The sequence below is a fragment of the Cryptotermes secundus genome, unplaced genomic scaffold (genome assembly GCF_002891405.2).
Source record: "Cryptotermes secundus unplaced genomic scaffold, Csec_1.0 scaffold459, whole genome shotgun sequence".
In the NCBI taxonomy this organism is placed as follows: Eukaryota; Metazoa; Arthropoda; class Insecta; order Blattodea; family Kalotermitidae; genus Cryptotermes; species Cryptotermes secundus.
In genome coordinates, this window is record NW_019743154.1 from 384,375 (window position 1) to 410,459 (window position 26,085).

Below are 26,085 nucleotides of genomic sequence, written 5' to 3' on the forward strand. Positions count from 1 at the left end.
ATAGAAAATTACAAATAAAGCTCATTTCCCCTACCCTAAATATTATTTAAAGGAATTTAAAAAGTCAGGTTTTTCTCCTGATGCAAATTATTGAATTTGGACACTGTAGTGGATAGAAGGCTCAGATAAGCCAGTGACAAACCGATGTTTTATTTATATAAACCCACTACTAATCTTCTCAAGAACTTTGTATAATCATGACTAGTACTCATTGTTGTGTTTTTCATGTTGTAAGAATAGAGAATTCTATTACATCATTATTTTGAATATGCAGAAGCTCCACGAATCAATATAATTGTCTTCATAATGTTACTGTTATTATTCAGTATAACTGGCTTCAAGGCAATGAATGCTACGAGTGAACTGACATGTAGAGTCAGTAGATTACAAGAATCTGGAGTTTCTACCAATTCAAGACTGGGAAGGTCATAAATGATGTAGCAGAAACTGTCAGATTTTCCATCAAATACTTTCATACTTTAAATAGCAACTTGCAATTAAAAATATTTTCATAGAAAGTTGCACATTTGTAACTAAAGCATTTTTCTAATCTGTAACAGCTAATGTCTATGTGTTAACATACATTTTTATATCTGTGGTTCATTTTACCAACATTTCACTGTATAATGTAACATTTTGCAGTAATATTAATTGTAATTCATGGTCAGTTAAATATCTATGGGTATGTGTTAACCCCTGAAGCTGGTTCACTGTACCTGTACATGGTGCTCATTACATTCCACTATAGTGGTTGTACATATATGGGTACACTGTGTCTTAAATAAATCTCTACTGCCGCTCTCTGTTGAGGTACTGAAACTGTGAATTGTGACATTCTACAGGCCTTGATGCTTCCTGCCATGTGTGGTTTTATCCAAGAATCAGTATATATAGGCAGGACTTTTTTCTTTTAGTTGGCAGTCTTTGGTCAGTCAACAAACATGACTCTTTTGCTTGATTCTAATGTATTTCAGACTGGCTAATAAGGAAAATAGTCTGAATACAATGCAGCTTATACTGTTATTAATTTTTCTCAAAAATGTATTTAATTTACAAAATGTGGGAAATTTTGAACAAGTGAAGAGGGTGCTCAGTAACAATTTAAATGCCACTTGAGAGGGTGGTGATTTTAACACTGGCTTGAGGGGTTCATTAAATAGTGGAGAAAGAATGATCATATAATTTTCACAATTTCATACGTAAACAAAATAACAGGTATTACATACAGTCCATGTCTCTGTGATGTTCTGTTCTCTATAATAATATGCATACAAGTATGCAATTTCATTTTGATGCGCTGAACTAATTTAGACCAATTTAAATCAGTAGCACTTTCTTTAATGTGAATCACTAGCTAGCAGATCAGGAGAGGTGGGGAGAAGGGGGAGTACTGTGGGTGGTTGTGGATGAATGTGAGGAGAGAAGGGAAAATTATGTTTGATTTGTGTGCTTTCACCCTCTTTGACTTCATGCATTGTAACACATCAATTGCATAATTCAAGGAATACCTGCATATAAAAATTAATCAGAGGACTACCATACTCATTTGTAGTATGAACTGAGTGGCTACATTATGTTTTCAGCCAAGAATACAGTTCTTCTGTGTTTCCAAATTTTCTGAAACTGCGTTAACATGATTTTGTACATTATCTGATTTCTACACAAAATATTCAAACTAGTGTACTTATATATGAAATTCTTTCTTAATTATATCTCAAAATCCAGATCTCCCAGGTCATAACCTCCTGCACTGAATACTTGTGAGTTATTTTGTGATGCTTTCGTCACAGTTTTGTCTGAAGGTGTTGAGCCACTAATTGAAGACCGCTGAGAATTGGACAACTTTTTCCCATAATTTACAAGGTTGTCTAATGCTTCAGACTGCCTGATAATTCTCTGAGTACTGCTATCTGTTTTGCAGTCCAGAATTTCATCCACTGGAAAAAGATTTCCCTTATTTTCTGGTATGGTTTGAGGCACACTGTCAGTAATTGAAATGGTCCTTTTGAATTTTTGTAACTTTTGAAATGTGCATGATGACAACTTGGAAGATGAGAGTGTCTGCTTATTATATGGTGTTTCATCTGTTATATTCTTAACTGTGATGCATGCCTGCATATTATCTGAGTCATCTGGTGTCTTACAGCATAAGTCTTCTGTGAATAAGAACCTTTGTTTTAGAGAGTTTGACTGTCTGAGTTTGTCATTTGACTGACCCACATCAGATGTTTCCATTGACACTTGGTTGTATACAGTGCTTGGAATTTTCACACTCTCTATTTCTTCTTTCATTATTGTTTTCTTTTTCAAAATTCCTGTGTCACTTTCCACTTCCACAGCTTCATTACTACTTGAAGATAAACCTGATTTTCTTTTACTTTTTTTATTTGCGTGAGTTTTTCTTTGTGTAACTTCTCGTTGGTGTTCAACAACTTCGCAAGTATTCCTGTCTTTGATTTTCCGAATGTTACTCAAAGTGTTGTTTAGTTTTTCTGGAAGGGTTTGAGGTTTACATGCAGTATCACAAATTGTTGAATTTTCCAGAGTCTCAAGTTCTGGATCAGAATTGCTGGAAACGCATGTAATCCTTTCATTCGTTTCTGACTGTGACTGCATTGAAATACTGATTAGTGTTCCCTCAGCATGATCTACTGTCTCATGCCTGAGGCCATAGCTGACACATCCAGTATTTGGTTTAGATCTAGGGTTGTCCTTGATGACCTCTCCCATGTTTTCTGAATTCAGTGTGTGTAGCCATGCTACTTCCTTGTCCAGTATTTCATGAAGCTGTAATTTCTTCAGCACTAACTCCACTGAAATTAAGAAACCAATTTTTCATTATTATTGTGACATGACTCGTGAAGTCTGGAATGGTGGACCAGAGGAGACGTCCATTGCTAGGCAACTGCTCAGTAAATAGGTTTCTGTGGCAATTCAATTGATACACAAGCAATATTAGAGGAATTGCTGGAAATTATGTTTTCCATTCAGTCCATGCAAAGTGGTTATAAAGAAGAGTTCAGCTGAGAACAGCAAAGTTCTGGAGTTCCAAGTGAGCAGTTAAGTGAGAGTTAGGCTCTGCAAGGGAAGCTGAGAAGATGGTGCTATGGGTTCAGGTGTGGAGTGTTAACCAGCAGGAAATGGCATGACCACGGAAGACAGAGACTCTCCATTTTGTTAAATCTGTTGCCAGGAAATGACTAGTGGAGTCTGTAATAGACTGAGGACACTAGTCTGTGTGTATCAGTGAACTGTAAAGTGTAGTTCCAATTGGTGTGTACATGTGGTCAATAAATCCATTCAGCAATCCATGCCTCATCTACAAGTCACACACCTCTAAATACGTGACAGTTTGGTGTCAGAAGTGGTCAGATTGGAAACTGCATTATACTGCCATACCACAGAAATGGGACATGATGTCATGCCTCTTGGCTGAAAGAAGAACCAACCATGAAAGAATGGAAGCCATTCAAGAGAAGACGGACACTCGCCATAAGAAGTTATGACAGTAATGAAAGCCAGTAAGGAAAAGATAGAGACCATGAGGGAGGCCTGTGTGAAGAGTATGGAGTCAACCTCACTGGAGTTAAAGTCAGAATTGGTGCATTAGGAGGTCCCTAAGGAAGAGACTGTGGTGAAAATTGTCACAGCACCGAAGTAGCGATACAGGGACCAGCTTCTAACCTTAAAGCACCACGGTCAGCCAAAGAAAAGGACCCAGGGCAACGGTGGTTCCCAGAAGAAGTTGGCCGCCGCCTGCAGGAGTGGCATGGCTTAAGGGATGTGGTCATAAAGGACTAACGGTCAAACAGAGGCAACAGAAGAACTGGACAAGGGCAATGTTGCAAGAGGAACCTCAAAAGGGCAGAGGTTCAGGAAGAGATATTGGGTGCAACCAGAGTGCAACAATGGCATAAGGGACGCAGGTGTAATCCAGCAGCTACATGTGGGAAGCCAGAAGACATTATATGAGTTTGATTTGTTTCATTCTGGTCCGTCACACTAATATTATGAAAAGGCTAAATAGTTCCGTTAAGTGTGACTGGTTAAGATTTTCTTATTTCAATTATTCATGCCCTTACATGTTTCAGTCTTCAGAGACCATCTTCAGAGGGACACCTTTACATCAATACAGTTAGAAGCCACTATTACAGTACATGTTCTAAAAGTTAAAATATATACATACAATATAAATAATATACAATTGGCTGTAAAAGTTTTTACAACTACAGCAGCTGTTCCAATACTTTAAAATATTTATAGTTAGTTTGTTAAAATTCTATTGCAATTCGTAAACCAAGCTGGTTCGTGTCATCCCTCTTATTATTTCTTTTGATGGGGGCTGAATGTGTGCCACCCTGTCGTTCTCGAGAAGAGGGCTGTTTAATGTTGTCCTGTATGTGTTCCTCTGAAATATCAGTTGACTTTCAACAGACTACATGGCATTATGTCCCAGAAGACTGAACTCCCATATTTTTTACAAGAACATACTGAAGAATAAATGATTATTTTATGCAAGATGACAGTGCTACACTCACTGCTTATTATTCCATTAACATTTTAAATGAGATGTTTGAAGACAGACTGGTAAATGCTTATTATTCCATTAACATTTTAAATGAGATGTCTGAAGACAGACTGGTAAATCGCAGATTGCAGCTTGTAGGGTCTCCAGACTTAAGTCCCCGTAATTTTTATCTTTGGGGAAACGTAGAAAACAGGGTGTTATTAAAAAGTCACCACACAGTGTATGAACTTAAGAAGAACATTTGTGAAGCAAATGACCTCAAACTTGTGTCAATATTTTCAAGAGACTTGAAGTTTAAGAATAGAAGGTAGACATTTTGAGCTTCTTCTGTGATGGTGAGTTCCTTTAAACAATTTGCTTTAAGAAATACATGTCTCTGTTTATAAAGCATAGCATATCAGCCACATCCCTAGACTCATTTTTCTCAGCAGAGGACAGCTAAGGTTCTAGCTAACAGGCTGATGCTAAGAGTCGCATGATTTACTTTGTTCATGGAAGACTCTGTATTAGTACATGTAAAACTTGTCTTCTTAGTATTGCTTTCAAATGGCAAAACACCCACTGCAGTAAATACAGTGTAACCTCCATTTAGTGCTCCTGAGTATAAGATTCTCTTATTTAACATTCAATTTCACTGATCCCAAGTCAGTAATATTAGTGTTAAATTTCCTCCACTTAGGATTTTCCTCAGTTTAGTGTTCAGATCCACTGCTTTTGCAGAAGCCTTAAATGAGGGTTTCACTGTATGTATATGTTAATTCTAATGAGGAAAAAATTCTTAGTTGTGAGAACAGCTGAAAACAACACACGTGGACAAATACTAAATACAGCAAAGCTTCACCAGCCTTTTGGGTCATGGTTGTGAAAAACATGGCAGTTGACAAGACCAAGGTTTCATGGGGAACTGGTGGTCAGGAGAATCGCAGCCACCGTATGTACGAGTACCCATCAAAACCTATTGTATATTGTTCCTTCACTAAACATAAAAACATGTATAGTAACATTGTTAAAAATAATGCATATGCAAATAACATACTAGTTAAAACACTGAAAACATCAGTTTTAGAATTTACTGTACAGTATTAGAGTACTGGGAGTTCAAGTCTGTGATGGTGACAGTTGTATTCGCCCCCTTCATATGCCACTGACTATATTATATATATAAATTAAAATCTGCAGATATTTAAATTCATGGCTGGCAAGGAATTCTACATTCTATTCAGAACCATGACTTATATGTGATAATGAAAGGTTTAAATTATTATTTAAAATGCCTGTTTTAGGGGTTACAAATGTCAGACCTGCTGTTATAGTAATAAGGAATGTGTGGAGCCTCACCCTGTATTCTGTATTCCTCCATTGGGTTATGTGGAAATGATGTGTGAAGAGCATCAATCCCTCCTGTAAGTGCAGATCCTTGCATTGAAGATTCAACAAGTGATACAGCAACAACAGCATCCTGGACTGTCACGTTCTCCCGGAACATGAGTCGAGCATGGGCTTGAGATAATCTATGAACAATGGTAATGGCACTATTTAATTCTAGTTTTACTAATAGGAAAAAGCAGTATACAGGATTATGCAAGTAAATAATTTGTGGCTTTAATGTATGAATGGTCCCATTAATCAGCAAGTTTTATAAACACCTGTACAGAAACTAATAACCTCTTATTTCAAATGCCAGTTAGTCATTGCATACAGTGGAATTTCCATTTAAGGTCTGTCTTAGGAATGAGATTTTTGAGCCTTATATGAAGAAATTTCTTAAAGGGGGGGGATACATGCAATGTGAAGGGAAAATGATACTGTCACATGTGTGAGTGACTATAGACAGGGTGTGGATTAGTGACTTATTTATCGACCACTTTTAAACACAGCTCAGAACTACAAGCAATTACAGCGTTACTCCAATTCACAAATCACCACAGCACCTGCTAAGCCTTTTTCCAGCCTGCTATCTTCACCAGCCATTCCCTGGCAACAACTTCTAGCAGTGGAGATTCTTCAGCTTCATACACACAAGTCCTCTCTTCACAGACTCCTGTACAGAATTGACCGTGGTCACCCCTATTGTCTTATAACTCCTTGGCATGGACTGAGTAGAAAACCATTTCCAACAGTACCTCTATTGTTGCTGTGGAAACGTGTTTACTGAATTGTTGCCTTGAATTGGGTCTGGTATATTTGCCTGTCTCACAGTCATCGCACAGTAACAGCTCTACACGCTACAATCCTTTGGCATTCACATCAAGTATATGCTTTAATACAGCCAATGAAGAAAGAGGTATTAAAATAAATAAATAGAAAAACAAAATAAACTTCTAGGAAGTTGTAGGTATAGATGGGAGAATAATATTAAAAAGATCTTAAGGAAACATAATGGGAGGGTGTCAACTGAATTCACCTGGCTCAGGATAGGGACCAGTGGTAGGCTCTTCTGATCACAGGAGAGAACTTTTGGGTTCCATAAAATGATGGGATTTTCTTGAGCACCTAAGCAGCAGTTAGCTTCTCAAGAGGGACTGAGCTTTGTGGAACTGGTTACTTTTTTCTTTACACATTCTGTAAGAAATGTCTTGGAGGAGCCATATCAGTCAGATATGGTGATGCTTGGTCAAAGAGAGGTTCAAGTAGACAGTTGCTAGCTTTATAATGGGATTTCACATGCAATGAGAAACTTGATATTCAGTTGCAATGAAGCAAAATTATTGTCCATCCATTTTATGGCAGTTTGTATAACAGTTACAAGTACTTCACAACTAGCCTGTGACATTGAGTTGTCATTAACAGTAAATAAAATCATATGTACACCTATTTTCATATTAATTTGACTCTCAGATATTATTGTTACAAACACGCTCATCAAATTAAGATTTTTCTGTATGACATGTGGAAGTATATCAGATGTACCTGACCAGACTTTCAAGAAGTCTTACAGTGGTACGGGCTGCATTGCGACAGTCTGTCTGTCTTTGGACTTGATAATACCGTCGTAGAACAAGAGTAGCCTCTTCAGTAAATACTGGATTAAGAGTTTTGACAATGCTGAAGTAGGCTTGTAGCTTCTCAATTCCCCATAGTGTGACAGGCCCTTTTTCATTTTCACATTCTTTCATAGGATCCTTACCCTGCAGGATGAAGCCAGAAACAAACCTATAAAAAAATTAAGTAGTGAAAATCGTTACAGCAATATGAATGAATATGCCATAGTATTCAGTTATTCAATATGGAATATTTCCAGTCCATAAAGACATCTCTTCCTGCTATACTGGATCACTTTTCAGCCATTGGATGTGTTTTCTTTTCAAACTAACTGAGTCAGTTGTACCCAGGGTGTTGCAATGATATACTGTACCATAAATAAGTTAGTGTCCAAATGGAATTTTATAATTTAATGCTGTCATATTGGATCTCTGCATTACTTAAGTACAAGCATCATTGTTGTAATTACTAGAGGAGATGAAGGCTCACACATGGAAGAACAACAAAACACTACAAATTTTGGGTTTAGTAACATTATAAAACAGCCTTAACAGTAGACACTCTTTTAATGAGAAATTTTAAAAAATACAGGCAATGGTAATTAACATGAAAATTGATCTCAGTTTTTGAATAAATGTTAGGCATTACAGATTCATTTAAAAAGAAGGAAATTTTCTGTTCTACTAAAACATCACACAATGAACGTGCTTAGGAAGTGTGGTGGTAAAACTCCACACATTCTAGACCTCTGTTGCAGATCAGCATCACATTCTGATGACTATCCCCAGAGAAATAGCCACCTGTGCATATTGGAGTATAGGCTGGGTGAGCCCCAAATCTGGTCTGAACATCACATGAGAAATATCCCTGACCCTATTGTGAATCAGAACCCATGCATGGAACTCATTGCCCCTCACTTTACTGACAGGAATATCTCTGCTTCTAGGATCAAAAGGGTATGGCTTCTATGTGCTTCCTATGAGACAATAAAATTTGTGTATGTAACAAACCACAGAAACAGAGAGATACATGACCCGTTATGAGTAACTATTCTTCAGAGGAACTCAAATATTTATGTACTACAGCCACACAGAACCTTTGACTCATGAACACTTTCTTTAGGTGAACCTGCAATAATTTTCCTAAAAAAAATCATGTGTCGGATTTGTTTTAATTACATGTTCTGTTCATAGTTTGTTTTGCAATTAATTTAATGAAATGCAATGTTACATATAACTAATTTACACCACTGGTTACCAAAACTTCAAATTGCTCTACAGTTAGCTATATATTTTCTAATGTAGCTCACAGTTTGAAAATGTTGCATATCCCTGCTACAGAGTCAGAAAATGCTAACACAGATTTGACCCAAGATTACCCCCCCTTTTTTTTTAAGTCAGATTTCATTTGAGAATGTACTATAATGTTAAAATGACTATGAATTGTGCATCTAATAGAATTGTTGAAGGAACAGTCATAGTGAATTTTGAAATATATGCCCTAAGACATAAGAAAAGCCAAAGTCTCAATCTGATTGCCACTCTCAGGATACACAGTGAGTGTAAGGTCTGCTAAATCAGTTAACAGTCTCTTTGTTTCCTTTCACATCCTCCACTGCTCAGAATATAACTAACAAACATCCTGATATATGACTTTCCTTGAGCAACATCCTTTGTTATGGAATCTGTAAGTTTGTCAGTGTAATTATAAGATCCTAGCTATAGGACCTATCTTGAGGCAATCATTTTACATGATCTCCTTACACCACATTTCCATATGAATTAGTTTAATGCTATTCTTCAATTTGTGTGTCTGCAAGGTTTTCCAATCAAAATGTTCACAAACTCAGCAGTTCTTATCTATCTACCCCAGACTCCGTAAACCTTCCAGCAGATAAAGAGGTGTATAGCATACAAAACTGCAAAACGAATTTTCTGGATACTTGTAAAATGTATAAGATTCTGTTTCAAGAATTAATATATCAGTTCTTACCTGTCCCAGTCTTCATTTCGAGAATCAACAAGGATTAAAACAAGATCAAAACGACTCAGCAGTGGACTTGCTAAGGCTATGTTAACAGTAAGTGGGTGAGTTGGGTCATAACAGCCTTTTGGATTAGTGGCAGCCAAGACTGTACATCGTGTATTTAACTTGCACACTAATCCAGCCTGAAAATGAGACCGTTTATTTTACTTGTAAAACAACATCCTGATGAAACAAAACTTAGTGCTGATTTATATGTTTATAAATAGGCATAAAATTATAAAACTGGCACAACATTGCATGCAGCAGGGAAAATAATGGAAAGAGAATATTGTGGACTTAGAATGAAAGATGGTACAGATATTCCATTAATTAAAAACTAACATAAGGTTAAACTGAACTAGAAATAAAAAATTATAGAAAAGGGAATACGTGAACTGTCTTCTGTATACAAGTATCTAGTTTCACTGATTTAACCTTTTACGTGCCTGTAATGCTGAAAAACATAATTTTTTTCTTTGACAGTACTAAATGAATCTACAAATTGCAGGTTTCAAGACTGTTTCAGTTACTGAAACTAGTAATGTATTGTATTTCTGATATTTTTGGGAAGGATCTTTTCAAGTATTAAGTGTAAGCTTAGAAATTTGTTTGAATGTGATTGGAATTTGTGTAATAATTCCAGTGGATTCTTTATTATACAGTGAACCCTCAATATTAACCTTTAACCTGCCATGATCAGGCCAGTGATGAGTATGGTTATCGTGGCCAAAGTACCCTGTTTTGGCCAGTCGGGCATTCAAACTCCGCTAGTGGAAGCGCGCGCACACGCCGCTAGTAGAAGCGCACGCACAGTCCTAAATCTTTATTTTTAAATATAGTAATTACTAGACAGACTTGAGTAAAACCATAATAGAGGAATTAAAATGATACCTAAGTGAACAACAGCAAAAAAGAGTATACGTATGAGTTATGCCCAAACTGATCCTTGGGCCAGTACTTTTATTGCAGATTCTGCAGATTAATGTGTTAAAAATATATTGTAAAATTCAATGTACATACCTTTTTTGTTGTGGTCTGCTTTATGTATATATAGGCTGAAATTAAACTACAGTATTCGATTTCACTATGAACGCACAGAAAACAGATCACCCTCTGTATCTCAGCCACGATGCAACTGTCTGTTCATGACCCTAGAAAGGGCAGCTATAACAGAAGGCCTTAGCACTGAAGAAGGGACCTCTCTAGCTTTCTCTTGAATAGCCATTCTTTAATTCTTCTGTCCTTTAGTCAAAAGATTAGAAAATCCGAAGAGTGTAAGCAGTGCTAGCAGGAGACCAAATGATTTTATTATTTCCATCTGTGTTATGACACCAGGGACTGATAAAATTTGTCAAGTGTTACAAACATAAATGAGTTTATAATGCAGAACAACTCTGTGAAGAACTGAGAAACCATTTTTGTAATACGCATCAAAATTAAAAGAAAAAATTGAAAATAGAATATAACTCTTTGTATAAAAATTTTCCGTTATAATATGCAACACTATGTTCTTTGCCGATACAAATAAAGTTAATTCCATCCATTTATCATAAAAATTGAGTTAGATACAGCATTTTTAAACACAATGCTTAAAATTGTTTACGCATAACCTTTCAATACCAGCAGACCTTGCTATCACTTGTTTCTCAGTTAAGCAATTAATTGCCTCACCAGCTTCAAAATCTTCTTTCCAGCATGCTTGACTTCTTTCACTGTCTCTCTTGCAGGTGTATAGCTTCATGCTATCATCAACCACTGTCTTCACTCTACGTGTACAATGTCTGTAAATGTTGCCATTTAGCCTTTTATTTTCTGAATCTCTCTCATTATATGAATTTAACAGATTTTCTAAATATTGAAATTAAGGTACTTTTACTTATTAAACTTTGATAAAATTTAATTTTCCCCACATTGGATGGTAGCAAGTTGGTTGAGACACTATGCTACTAGCTGGAGGGTCGCAGGTTCAATTTCTGATTAGGTCACTGGATTTTTAAGTTAACTTAATCTTTCTAGCCGCACTATGGCCCTAGAGTTTACACAGCCTCTAACAGAAATGAGTACCAGGAATCTTCCTGGGGTAAAAGATGGCAAGCACATAAGGCTGACAACCTCACTGCCATCTGTGAGCCCACTGTCTACAAAAATGTGGAAGCCTCAATATCTCATAAACCTATGGGCCTCCACAGCCTGTTACAGTTAACCACAGCGGACAGTGTCTGGGTATATTTCTATAATTATTTCAAAATCCTTATGTTGCAGTCTTACTGACCTTGGCAACACTTATTGTTTGCTGCTCCATTGCTTCGTGAATACTTGTACGATCATGTTCTCGAATTGAGTTGAATTCATCTATACAGCAAACGCCACCATCAGATAAAACTAAGGCACCAGCTTCCAGCTGCCATTCTCCATTTTCCTGTAATCAGAAAGGCATACATAGTACAGCAGCAAACCACATAATTTCAGTGTATAAACTATAGGTTATTAACAAAATTCCTGCCTCTTGTTATTAAGTTCAAAAACTGATGTCATCAATTTTCCAAAATTTTAAAGAATAATAATATATATACAAAGTAATTATCATGCCACTTCTCTGTGTAATTGTGAGAAATGAATATAAATTAAAGTATCTGAAAGTAAGGAGTCAAAAAAAGGACATAAAATAAATGGGAAACCTTGCTTAAGGAGTATTGCTAGGATTAATTTCATGATTTTCTGGAATTCAATGGAAGAACGTTTCATGTTCGAGTCACGTGCTTCTTGTATACTAAGGAATGATTAGGTTTTAACACTGAATAAATTAAAGACTGGGTAAATGCTGTTGGTTGTTGCTAATTAAAATTATATATACTACCTGTGCATTTCAGAGTCTCTCTCTTACCCTAACTGCAGAAACGGTCAATCCTGCTGATGTAGACCCCACACCAGTAGTCAGTACTGATCGTGGACAAACTCTGGACACAAATCTCAGGAGATGGGACTTCCCTGTGCCTGGATCACCAACCAGCAAGAGGTGAGATTCTCCACGAACCTGACATCCTGATATGTCAGTCTTCTGTACACCTCCACATAATACAACAGCTATAGCAAGCTTTACCAGATAAAGCCCATATACCTGCAAATAATTTTTGTAACATGCTGACTACAGAAAAAACACTCAACATTGCCTATAAACATACCAAACAAATGAAAACTTTACTTCACTGGTTTCCATTAAATTGTGTCAAAAATGAGTTAGAATGTTGCATATGTAATAAAAATCAATCTGAGCAGGACATAATGTAGTACTTAGTTTCATTTTTTTGTTTATTTTCCTATTTCTATTCAGTAAGAACAGCTTTTAATCTTCATATCTGGATATGAGTCTCTCACTTATAATGCTTGAACTAGACAGCCAGCTTTTCTTTTAAATTTACTCTAAAGGTCATACCATCGCAACCCAATATCCTACAACTCTTTAATAACTACGTTCAATTAACACGGTAGCCATGTGAACATCTAAAAGTGAGAGACTCAATAATGCCATTCATTGCAGGATTCTGGAATATTAAAGGATGATGGGCTTTGAAAAAATATCCATTATCAAAATTTTTTAATGTGAAATAACACTGTGACATGACAACAGTACAGACTAGTTATCTTATTTCATACAACTTATAAAATGCTAGTAAAATGGGTATGGTGAGGAATCATAAACATGTCTATATTTATTTATATGAAAATTGTTGTGTAGGTTGTGTAGGTTATGTAGGTTGTGTAGGTTGTAGCTCCATAGCAGAAGAAACTTTTTAGTGAATGTGATGCCTCCAACTTCAAATTATAAGTGAAAGGACCCATGTGTGTTGCCAGAGTAAACATTATGTTGCAATTTATTTCTGAAGTAGAATAACTTTCAACCTATGAATGGAATGCTGTAGAAATCCCAGGATCATTATGGTCCTTCCTAAAAAGAGGTAATATTTTCATGTGATGGAGTGACTATAGGCAGGGTTTGGATTGGTAATTGCATTTACTGAACTCTTACAGAACGTAACTACAAGTAATTATAGTGCTATTGCCAATTCACACTCTCTACAATTCACTACAGTATGCACTAAGTCTTTTCAGTCTCCTGTGTCTTCACCAGCCGCTGTCTGGTAACTGCTTCCAACAGCGGATGTTCCCCTTACTCTGGATTCCTGAACAATCCCCATGCCTCAGTTACCAGCATCTAACAGCAATGGCTCACAAGGACTGAACTGCAGTCCTCCTACTCACTCACTCACTCACTCACCAACCAGCTCATTCCACTTCATTCAGTTGAACTGAATTAACACCACTGACTATCTGCTTATAACATCTTTGAATGGACTGCACAGAAAGCACCATTCCAACAATTCTTTTACTGTTGTTTCATGCAGCTGTTGCACAGACCACATAGAGAACACCCTTCCAAGTTAGTCCATTGGTATGTGTTAGGAATCTGTGGCCTAGCAACAGGCATTGTTTACAGAGCCATTACGAGTACTTAGCAATGGGTCTACATGTTACAAATATAAATGTAATATGTAATGTAATATCCGCCTTCACCCTCTATCAAACTTCAGTCACTGGATGATCACTGTAAAAGTTTCATCATACTGACTTCAATAATGGGACATAACTAAATTTGATGTAAGTGGCAGAAATATATGCATATAAAATGTACAAACCTGAGGACATATAGATGCTAAAATATGATTTCGTGCTACCAGAGGTTGATGTGAATGACCTTCCCAATATCTGGAGAATTCATCACGAGTTTCACTGGTAATGAGCACTGCTGATCCCTGTTCATTACATACTTGCAGGTGATTGGCTTTCAGCACTAGTTCAATGTCACTTCGACTGCCTTCAGACATATGCCTCCAACGTCTCATAACAGTACCACTGAAAAGAAAAGTAAAGAGAAAGCAATTTACAGCAAGTGGCCATCAATATCACAAAAATTTTCACAAAGGGAACATCACATAGGAGAAAAGCATGTTTTGTATAGATGTTTTCATAAAGTCTGCTTTAGTATTTAAAAACCTTTTTCTTGAGAAACACACTATATAAAGAAAATGAGTAACATATATTTAGTGGCTACAGCTTTTGTTTGAAACATTTTTATAGCTGCAGTATTAAAAGAGGACCTCTTAAAAACATGTTAAAGCTTTTATATGAAGTGTAAACCACTTTATAAGAGGAGACTGAATTCAGGTAATGCTTGCTGCTATTCAATGCAGAACCTTTTGTCTTCTCATCTACTGTCTAAAAACATAAAAATTAGAATATACAAAACTATAATTTTGCCTGTGGTTCTGTATGGGTGTGAAACTCTGTCTCTTACATTAACGGAGGAACACAGACTGAGGATGTCTGGGAATGGCGCTGAGGAAAATATTTGGACTGAAGAGGGATGAAGTGACAGGAGGTTAGAGAAAATTGCATGCTGAGGGGCTTCATAACTTGTATTCTTTGCCAAATATAATTAGAGTGATCAAGTCAAGGAGTATGAGGTGTGCAGGGCATGTAGCATGAATGAGAGAGAAAAGGAAAGAGACCACTAGGAAGCCCAAGACATAGGTGGGTGGACAATATTAAAATGGATCTTAAGAGAGATAGGATGGGGTGGTATGGACTGGATCGATCTGGCTCAGGATAGGGACCAGTGGAGGGCTCTTGTGAACACAGTAATGAACCTTCAGGTTCCATAAAATGCTGGGAAATTCTTCAGTAACTGCTCAATTGGCTGCTTCTCAAGAAGGGCACAGCTCCATGAAGTTGCTTAGTTAGTTGGCTGGTTATTTAGTTAGTTAGTTATTTAGTCAGTCAGTCAGTAAACCACTTTATAAGATTTGGACTGAAGTTTAGATTCACTGATAAGTTTTAGCAAAGATTCTACATGTTATGATGCCATCAGGAGAACAGATTCAGCCAATAACAGATACTAGAGTTGTAAAAGTGGTTTACAATAAAACTAACCATATAACAACATCATCTCCAGGCTTGCAAGAATCAACCAGGTCATCCTCCATGGTAATCCACATAGATCTGGGAATGGTTCCCATTTTCAGCTTTGTTACTTGTTCCTGCAACATGATTTTTTAAAGTTATTTCTTCCAGGTGATTTTCTTTATGGGCAAGAAATATGGAGTGCGTGAAAAGTAGAGACTCTGATGACCTAAACTGAATCTACATCTTCTCCTGCGGTGAATTCTGAAGAAAATCACCAATATGTTTTATATTTCTGCGCTGAATGAAGCCACAGATATTTAGAAAATCAGAAATCTGTGATACCTATTAAGAGAATGCTATGTAATGTAAAGGTAAGCTGATATTTGCACATTTAATTCTTATTCTGAGTGTCGTGTCTTTTACGTGTCTTTTGCTGTATACATGTAATGATTCACTACAAGTCTGTGACAATGGTTGAGTCATTATACCAGTCTTATGATGGACATTGTTTGATACACTGTCTGAGGTGAATCTGATAAATAGTATTATATTTACAATATTATATTTAAGCATCCTGTTGCACCCCACACGATACATGACACAAACACCATCCCAAGTGCAACAATTTATTGTAGTTCCCTTGTCTTGCCCTCTTCTACACTACATGTTTCGGCCGCAAACGGCCATCATCAGGTGTATGCACTTACATAGCTGTTACATACGTTAAGTGCATACACCTGATGATGGCCGTTTGTGGCCGAAACATGTAGTGTAGAAGAGGGCAAGACAAGGGAACTACAATAAATTGTTGCACTTGGGACGGTGTTTGTGTCATGTACCTGATAAATAGTGTTTTGGAAGTTGGCTCTACCGTCATCAAATGGTGCCTGTAATCATTATACTGTCATTATAATTTCACTATACAATAAATGTCCAGCATGATATTGGTATAATTACAATTGCTGTATGGTTTCTGGATATGTTTCAGTCTTTACTTTGTTTCTTCCAAAAATACAGGTGATTTTGCATAATTTGACCATACTTTTGTGTGGTTCTGAGCAATTAACTATATATATTTTGTAGGATTTGAGGTTCTTGCAGTGTTGGTTATGAAGAGTTCTGTCTTCTGGGATATAAGGCTATATAGCCTGCTGAAAGTCAGCCTATATGTCAGGGGAACATGTCGCCTTCATCTTCAGGGTTGACAAATGAGCCAAGCAAGAAACTAGCATGAACTCTTCTTGCTACCTGCTGCATGTTGATTTCTTGCTTGACTTAATCTTTGACTCCGAAGATGGATGTCCTCCAAAACGTTGGTGGACTTTCAACAGGCTACATGGCGTTATATCCCGGAAGACATAACTCTTTTTTTTTGTGACCAATAAAAATTTATGAGCACACTTGGATTTTTGCCAACACCAAAATATTCAAATGATGTGACTCCAAAATATTTGCATGAAGTGGAATTAAGGCAGTTAATCTTGATAGCACCAGAAGATTTAATTAACTTTAGCCACAGTGAAAGCTTCAAATCTTACACAATGTACAACTGCAAATAGTATAAGAATAACCATAATTAAAATTCCAAGTCAACAAATACATCTCAGTTAAACAAAATCCAGGCCGCGCCATAGCTCAAGTGGTTAGTTGCTGGCTTCCCACCACGGCAGCCTGGGTTCGATCCCAGGTCTGGTCAAGTGGGATTTGTCGTGGACAAAGTGGCGCTGGGGTAGGTTTTCTCCAAGTACTTCGGTTTCCCCTGCCAATCTTCATTCCACCAATTGCTCCACAATCACCCTCACCTGTCATCTGGGGCTGGTACAATAGGCCAGAAGTGGCCGCAGTACAAGGGACTTAGTCCCACCCCACTAGCAATAAAAAAAAATAAACAAAATCCACAAATTTGCTTCTTATAAATTTCATCATACAGAAGTTTTACTGTATGGATTTTGACACACGGTGGTATTCATTCCAAATCATGATACACAGTCAAACTAAAAACTTTCAAATGAAAGCAAATGTAACAAACCTGAATCTTAATTTCCTGATAATCTTTGTAATTGAAACTACCAGCTATTTTTACAGGTTGAATATTTGTTCCTTGACAATATTCAGGGTTGGAACAATGTATAGGATTGGATATAACATAATATTGTTCATAGTCAGCCTGAAAAATAAATAAATAAGATTAGAGGTGCTGCATCGCTGATATAAGCTGCAAATAAAACATAGCTCAAATACAATATTCAAAGCTTGGTCATCAACTGATGAAGAGCACTAATTATGTGTTTCATTTTAATTTTCATTTTTTTTTCAGTGTATACAAACTTCTTATTACATTACTCACATTCGTCTTCTTGGTCAAAATCTCAAGATTTGAGCTTCCCATAATAACGACTATGATGAATATTACACACTGATATATTGGGTTTTTGGACTTTATCCATCGTCCTGGTTTTTAAGATAACTAATAAAAACACGACGTTTCGGAAACTGGATCTGTTTCCGTCCTCAGGTGAAGGAAAAACCTATTCTGTTGGGTCCGTTAGAAAGAGCTAGCCTCAATCACTGGTCCACCCAACAGAATAGGTTTTTCCTTCACCTGAGGACGGAAACAGATCCAGTTTCCGAAACGTCGTGTTTTTATTAGTTATCTTAAAAACCAGGACGATGGATAAAGTCCAAAAACCCAATATATCAGTGTGTTATACACCATCGTCAGAATCCTATAGTAACTACATGAATATTACAGCCGAGAAGACTGTACCCTTTCTTCAAAATCTCAAGAGTTTATTTTATGTTACTCTGGGTGAACTAATTCTCTGCTAGTAAAAACAGAAGATCCAACATACTAATATCAAAGCTTACCACTGGACATGATCCTGATTCACTTCTGCCCCACAACACATCCTTTCAACCTTTTCCCCCAAAAATCCATCTTAATGTTCTCCTTTAATCTCCTGAGCAGTCTTCTGCATCAAAATTCAATATGCATTCTTTGTCTCCCTCATGTTATCTCTGATTTAACTTAAAAGAAAGGCAATATTCTTGACCATAATTATTTTCTTTATACTGAAATAAGATTCACTTTATGTTCTAAAATACAATTAAATTTTTCCTGTAAAGAAGGCATTACAAGCTCATTATTACCTTAACTGTCTGTGTGTACTTGCACTTTGAACATACAAAATCCCGCTGAAACTCAAGCATCTTAGAAGCTGTAATTCTTACAACAGTACCAGACACTCTAAGGAAGCTACAAACATCCTCATTTCTTGGGAAGACTGTGCGATAAAGTTCAGGGCATACTGGAAGAGCTAAAATATTAAGATTATTAATTACAGATATATACAGTATATTTCAATTTTTAATATTTTCACAATTTGCTATCTATAGCAAGTTACTGTACCTACCTGTCATCCGAGCATGGATGTTCAGTTTAACAGTATATTTATGTTTAGTATCTGCAGATTGCATTTCCAATAGAATTCTTTGAGCTTCTACCAAAGCTCCATCGCATATTGGCAGGACATGACTTGAATTTGATAAGATTGCATCTCCTAGTTGCGTACTTATTTCAAATAAAGTAACAAAACTGTAAAGAAACAGGCTGACATATAAACTGTATAGATCGCATGAAACAACTTACAATGTGGTAACCACGTATTTTAGGAAGAAGGTACGCAGGGCTTATTAAAATTTAGAGTAATCAATTCCAGACCACCTAAAGACAACCAAAACTTCTGGTTTCACTGGTTTCTCATTGCAGCAGCCTGGATTCAATCCCAGGTCAGGTCATGTGGGTTTGTGGTGGGCAAAGTGGCACTGCAAAGTACTTAGATCTTTCCTGCCAAGTGTCATTCCGTAGACATCATCCAGGGTTGGTATAATATGCCCACTAATGAGTGGCATACCAAGTGGACTCAGTCTCATCCTACCCTATCCATGAATTAAAAAAGGAAGACAAGAATTCACTTTCTTATATTAACTATATTTCAGAGGCAAAACTTTAAAACTAACCATAATATAATGTTCGAGCAAAATATCGATTCATATGGCCTCCCCAGAAAAAATAACAAAAACATGAGGGCAAGCTATGTGAACCAAATAAGGCAAAGAAAGATTAACCATATGTGATACAGTACTTTTTTTGTATTTTTCTTTTCGCTGTTCTTGGAATGTACTTGAGTTTCAATCATTATATCAGCACAAGCAACAGTCAAGTATTTTTGTGGTGTCAATGCACACTTTCACCCTACTGCAGTGTGTTACTTACTTTACTGTGATAGAGTAATGTTTCATTTCATTATCAGCTCTCATAATGTCCAGCAGTTCATTTTTATGATGAAGGATAGCATACTCTTGGAACATGCCTAAAATACATTGCACATTAATTATAACCTCTTATAAGTCATCTAAAATAACACTTCATTAGAAAGACATACACAGGATCTACAATAAGTATATATATTGAATTTCTTTACTCTTGAGTACTGCATCTTTGGTGTTTCCCATATCGCTTGCGCCAAAACTTATGCTGTAAATTATGTACTTAACATGTAATGTCGAGATTATCTACACATTTCGCGCCCATGTGACGTACAACATGATATCGATCATATCGATTATACAATTCCCTAGTTCTCGTTAGTCGATTATAAAAATTATATCGATAATAGCTGCAAGCCGGATTATACTGTAAACTTGAAGTGCTAATTGGTAACATGTTGTTTTATTATTCGGGTTTTCTTAAGTCAAATTGCCTTAATTGTGTGAATTAAATTTTAAATTTGTTGACTTCTACAACCATATGTATATATATTTTTCCTCTAAGTCGCGGAACAGGAAGTGTTCATGCGATGTTATAGCAAATATATAGATTAAATAGGTCCTGCGAGAGAGGTTGGGTTGAAGCCAAGATGGCTGAGTTCGTAAGGGTTGGTCCTACCACTGGAATTATTATGCCAAAAGAAAAACTCCAAGGGTCACCGAGTACTGGAAGTGATGAAGGACACGATGGTGCTATCGGAGAAGAATTCGATCCCTTTTTAGCAGATGCAGAAGAAGCGGAGGGGGCTAACGTTTCAGCAATTGTTGCTCCTCCGGAAAACCAGTGAGTAATCGTTCTTTGTGGTGTCTTTCCCCCCCCTAGGGAAGACTGCAAATTGACAGTTTGTTTGAAAACTCCTAGACTGTAATGAAATGAAATTGCAAGTGACGTACAAATTGTACTTCCTTTGTAGGTGGTATCATGGACGGTTAGATCGTTATACCGCCGAAGAACGTCTGTGGCAAGCGGCAAAAATGGGGAGTTACTTGGTACGCGAGAGTGACAGGAAACCGGGGTCATATGTGTTATCTTACTTAGGGAGGACAGGAATAAATCATTTCAGGTAAATTGTGACCATTAGTTTTGTTTATTGTATTGTACATTTTGTGATTTGTGTTTGAGGTAAGAACTAACAAAACTTGGCTCATTTGTTTTACTGTTATCTGGAATAATTTTGTACACATAATTGATATGTGTATCCTTGCCACACGCTAAAGTAATTGAAGTAAAATGTTAATCCAGCTGACATCGTGACAGTGGTTGACCTCATTATGATTGACTAATTTTAAGCTTAAATAGTAGTGTTACTACTAATGATAATGTCGTATTTGTCAATTACTTTAAACAGAAGTGAAATTATTGAAGCAAACCTAACTTTAAATCTCAGGGAGAGATGTTATCTTCATTTGTAAAATGTGTGGAAATTAAAGTCTCGTTCATTTCCAGAATAACTGCAGTATGTGGTGATTTTTACATTGGTGGAAGGCAGTTTGATTCTTTATCAGACCTCATAGGATACTATACAAGTTGTTCAGACTTGTTGAAACGTGAACGTTTAATTCATCCAGTTCCTCCACCAGAACCTGTCAATGACAAGAAACGGATAGTTGCCATATTGCCATACACCAAAATGCCAGATACTGATGAGCTTAGGTAATGTTGATGTATGTGATCATTTTCTTAGTTGTGAATATTTAGTTCTAGTGAACTGATATTTATGGATATGTATCTAATCAATAGTCTTCTATTGAAATAGATTAATGGAATTCTGACCAAAGGTATGATTAAACAAATTTATTGTAAATTATGGAAGGCAGTACAAATTAAAAGATGCACAGTGAACTCTCAGTTATCTGTAAACAGGAGAGAAGTAATGCAGTAATTAAAAACTGAATAATCCAGAAGTCAGGAAGTAACCAAAATTCATGCTGCAGTCACTGAAAATTGTATAATTATGACTTTTTGGTCTTGCTACTGGTCACTGTTGAGTGAGATGGACAAAAGGAATGCTCATTCAGTGTTAGTTGGATGCAAAATGCGATAAAATAATAAAACAGTATCAGAAGTACAGTCTAATGCAAATTGTTGTAAGATGTCACTGATATACTCTATCTGCCATGGGAATGAGAATGCACCTTCATGAAAGAATTACTGGATTCTGTTCTCAGTACACTTGCAGTATTTATACACTGGAGGGAAATTCACACTTTCTTCTGTAAGGTTGCTTATACAAAGTATAATGTATTCTGGTTTGTAGACTAGATGGGTGTTACACATTGTTGAAATACGAGATGTAATTGGCAACACTTAAATCAAAGTAGGAATCTAATTTGTGTATTATACCTGTAGGAAAATGTAAAGTTGTCCCTGTGCTTAACTAATTAAGCACTACACAATGAAGATGTATGGGGAATGGATGTATAGATCCACATTTTCTTGACCTCGGCACTAGTTAGAGGTGAGTGGTCAGCTTCACGCCTCGGCCGCTTTACCCCAGAGAAAGAACCCCCTGGTACCCATTGTATAGGAGGTTGGGTGGACCCCAGACCTGTTCTGGATGACATGGAGGAGTGAAAATTCTTCACCCTATAGGACTCGAATTCCGATCTCTCGGTTGTCGAGCCCGTAGACAGCTGCTATACCAACTACGCTGTCCAGGCTCCTTACCTGTAGGTAATAGGTAATATGCAAAATTTTCTTTCAACTGTAGTATTTCTTGTAATTGTGGAACTTCTGATTAATAATTACTTTAATGAAGTATTGCCCTGTGCTCCTACAAGATAGCCTTATCATCTTTAGTACTTAAAAGTTCAGGTCACTGTCATGTGTTCAGTTTATAGTTGACTCAGTTCCTTATAACATATGCCCCAGTGTTGCGTGTTGATGCTTCACACATACGCATGTAGCAAAGTCTTTGACAAATTAATAGTCACTGAACTACTCAAGGAATTGCATAACTTTTATAAGATGTAAACGTTTTTACAATGTTCAGAAGATTCCACCACAGTATACTTGGCAGATGAATTCAGTCTTCACCCTATCACCCTATTTGTTGAGGTCAGTTTTTGTATTAACCACCCCTATGCCCAGGCTTTACAAGAGGTGTCTTCACTTCAGGTTTTCCAGCAAAAATTTCATACCTGTATCTGATCTTCCATGCTACACCCATCCCATTTTTGATTTGATTCCTGTAATAATGTTTGGTGAAAAGTACAAATCATGAACCTTTTTTTTTTTTGTTTGCTTAGTGGGGGTTGGAGTCCTACTGGGTCCACTTGGCACAGTGGCCACTGATTGGCCAGTTGTAGCCTGCCCCAGCTGATTATGATGATGGAGAATTTGGTGGAATGAAGATTGGCAGGGGAAACCAAAGTACTCAGAGAAAACCCACCCCAGCGCCACTTTGTCCACCACAAATTCCACTTTACCAGACCCAGGATTGAACNTGGAGATGTGGACTGCCTGCAGAACTGCCAAGCATGTTTACTGAACAAGTTACAAATAAAATTTCACCATATTATGGCTGATGCCAGAAATGTTCCTTGATGTTTTTGATTATTATGTTCTTGATATTGTTTATGTGGCTATTGCTGCTGTGAAAATGTTCTCATCTGATCTACCACTGATTTCATCATTAGTGGCAGGTGATTAAAAACAAGATTGAAATGTCAAGTGCTCAGTGAATGAATGTTGGATGATATTAATGCTAGGCTCAAACAGTGTGCTTGATAACTTTCATAGGATACCAGGGTTTCAAGTTTCAAGTTATTTTATAAAAGACTTTTGACGTGTGGCAAGAAACATTTTGTGGCGGTGTCAGGAATGTGTCTGTAACAACAGAGCATTTTCTACATCTGCTGTAATATAGGTAAGTTTTTATTTGTAATTTGTTAGTCTATAGACTTGTTGATTCTACTGGTTGTCGATGTCTTTATGGCTGTCAAGTGTGCAGGAGGAGCATCAAATGCTTCCATCTGAGCAGATAAACAATTTGTAAGGAACTCTAAGTTGCTTGTAGTGTATAATTGTTTTCCCAACACCTCCACTTTTGCTGAAGATGATATTTGGCAGACTGTGTTCAAAGGACTGTGTTGTTTAATTCTGTTACATGCAATTAATATTTTAGACAATGCTATGAAATGTTTGTTTGCCCAGGAAGTAGGGTGCAAGGATTTCATAGCCCTTGCCAAGGTAATGGATGTAAGATTTGAGGTTTTCATGTCTATGACTATGAAGAATGCCGTCTTCTGGGATGTGGCGCTGTGTATATCTTATGTGAATGGACAAGATCTACATGCCACCACATCCCAGAAGACAGCATTCATCAAAAAGATAATGAAATTCTGTAACAGTGAACTTAAATTTTGAAAATTGGCATGGTAGATATGAATTTCTCAAAGTTAAATTGATGAATAGTTTGTTATCATGTACATTGCAGCTTCCAGAAAGGTGATATTTTCTTTGTGCATAACGATATGGGAGATGGATGGCTATGGGTGACAGCCCATCGCACTGGAGAGCAAGGGATGATCTTCCGTGATCTTGTAGATGACCTCGATGAGAACATTGATCCTAATACTGTATTTAGCTGGTTTCATCCAAATGTGACAAAGAGTGAAGCTGTGGACATGCTGGTTAAAGGTAATGTGTACTGTGGAGAAGAAGAATATGCAGAGTTTGAATCAATCAAGACTTCACAATGACAGAGTTTAAATGTACGTCTTGATGCCATAGTGAAATGCAAGTTTTGGCATTTAGTTTTTAAGTCCATAGTAGTGCTATTTTCACATCTAATTTTACATGGCAAACATATTCAGATTTCAAAACTTTATGTTGTAATTTTATGAGTAGTGTTGTTAACGTTTTTGTGAACGTGCACTATTTTATTTTCAGCTGGTCCAGGCAGTTTCCTAGTTCGTCCAAGTGACAACTCTCCCGGTGACTATTCCCTCTTTTTCCACATTAACAATCAGATTCAGCGATTCCGTATTGAGAAAAAAGGTGTTCGCTATCTCATGGGTGGACGGACATTTGAATGTTTGGATGCTGTTATTAATAGGTACAGGAAGGAACAAATAGTGGAAGGACACACTTTAGTGCTGGCTGTTGGTCGTGTAAGTTTTTTGATTTACATGTTGCAGTATGTTTGATATTGGTTGATTTTTTTCTTAAAAATATCATCATTATCCCTTTTCTTATGAGGTCTAGTTGATCCATAATGGGCATTTCATAATGAATTTTCATTTGCCCTTTTTTTTTCCTACAGAAAGACCTTTCTTTCATCATAGCAGTTAAGCTGCTGCTGCTTTTTTATTACAGTTTCAGTTACCCAACCATACTCATTTAATATATATTGCCCAGTTAATACACTTCAGGTGAATTCAGCAGTGCTACTTGGTTTGGCCAGTTTTGGGTTGGCTGTAAGGAAGTGAGGTGAAATGCTGATGGGTGACCGTATAGTGACATAGTTGCTGTTTAATATATTGTAACGTGTTTCGTTACTGAATATGCTGTAGAGATTGTTAATTGGTTTATTCAACAACCTACAAGTAACGGCTACAATTAATTATCACACATCTGAAGATGGAGGCGATACGTTCCTCCGAAACTTTGGTTAACACCACATATACACGGTGCCAAATCCCAGAAGACTGCTTTCTTCATAGTCACCGCTGTGAAAGCCTCAAATCTTACAATTATCACACAGTTGCGAGGTTTCACACTTTATATAACCCTAATCACAATAATCTGTTTACACTGTTGCGGGGTTTCACGATTTATAACCCTATTCGCAAATCAACTCACTCTTTCTTCAGTAGTCTACACGTTTACAGTACGGGAGCTATGTAAGTGTTCCTGTATCACACACTCCCAATTACACAACTACACACACGTCCTTTCCGTGAACACTGCTATGCTCCAACTGTAGGCTGCTGACTGGAGAACTGTCTTCGGCGCTGATACACTTTAACTCTCTCCGGGGACGGCTACAAGTTAACTTGACTACAACTGAACTCGGCGACTGTTCCAATTCCCTTATATAGCCGTAGTGCTTGCCAGTTGTGTAATGAGTGCCTTGTCACAGTAGGAATCGGTGCCACGTCACCGTGTTTGCGTATAGCCTAGCAACGCTGTTACTTCACGCTGTCTTACGTCACTGTGCGGAAGGGGGGTGACGGAGCGCTGACTCGCCTGCCACATCACTGCTGGGGGGGGGGGGGTTCTCGGTTGGGCACAAAGGCAGACTATGTCTCTCCCT

The 26,085-nt window shown here is 37.1% G+C and overlaps 2 protein-coding genes across 4 annotated transcripts in view; one reads left to right on the forward strand and one right to left on the reverse strand.

Moving 5' to 3' along the window:
• Positions 1-74: 74 nt before the first annotated feature.
• LOC111873882 (DNA helicase MCM9) lies at positions 75-20,073 on the reverse strand. The gene is made up of 13 exons (XM_023868944.2): positions 19,981-20,073; positions 19,773-19,869; positions 18,910-19,091; positions 18,647-18,813; positions 17,526-17,663; positions 15,524-15,630; positions 14,230-14,446; positions 12,420-12,653; positions 11,808-11,954; positions 9,503-9,678; positions 7,439-7,681; positions 5,867-6,039; positions 75-2,813 (listed from the first exon to the last, which is right to left on the reverse strand). Exons 1-13 carry the CDS (start codon positions 20,009-20,011, stop codon positions 1,708-1,710), a joined length of 3,018 nt encoding a protein of 1,005 aa, XP_023724712.1. The 5' UTR covers positions 20,012-20,073; the 3' UTR covers positions 75-1,707.
• A 147-nt stretch (positions 20,074-20,220) lies between these two features.
• LOC111873883 (ras GTPase-activating protein 1) overlaps positions 20,221-26,085 on the forward strand; it is a 27,261-nt gene continuing 21,396 nt past the window's right edge. Inside the window, exons 1-5 of one of the 3 annotated variants that reach the window (XM_023868945.1) lie at positions 20,221-20,609; positions 20,740-20,889; positions 21,273-21,479; positions 24,265-24,467; positions 24,720-24,940. In XM_023868945.1, coding sequence (XP_023724713.1) covers positions 20,416-20,609; positions 20,740-20,889; positions 21,273-21,479; positions 24,265-24,467; positions 24,720-24,940 — 975 coding nt within the window. In that variant the 5' untranslated portion in view covers positions 20,221-20,415. Of the gene's footprint in view, positions 20,610-20,739; positions 20,890-21,272; positions 21,491-24,264; positions 24,468-24,719; positions 24,941-26,085 lie in introns of those variants that run through there. The other 2 variants (XM_033755263.1, XM_023868946.2) reach the window with 2 other exon arrangements.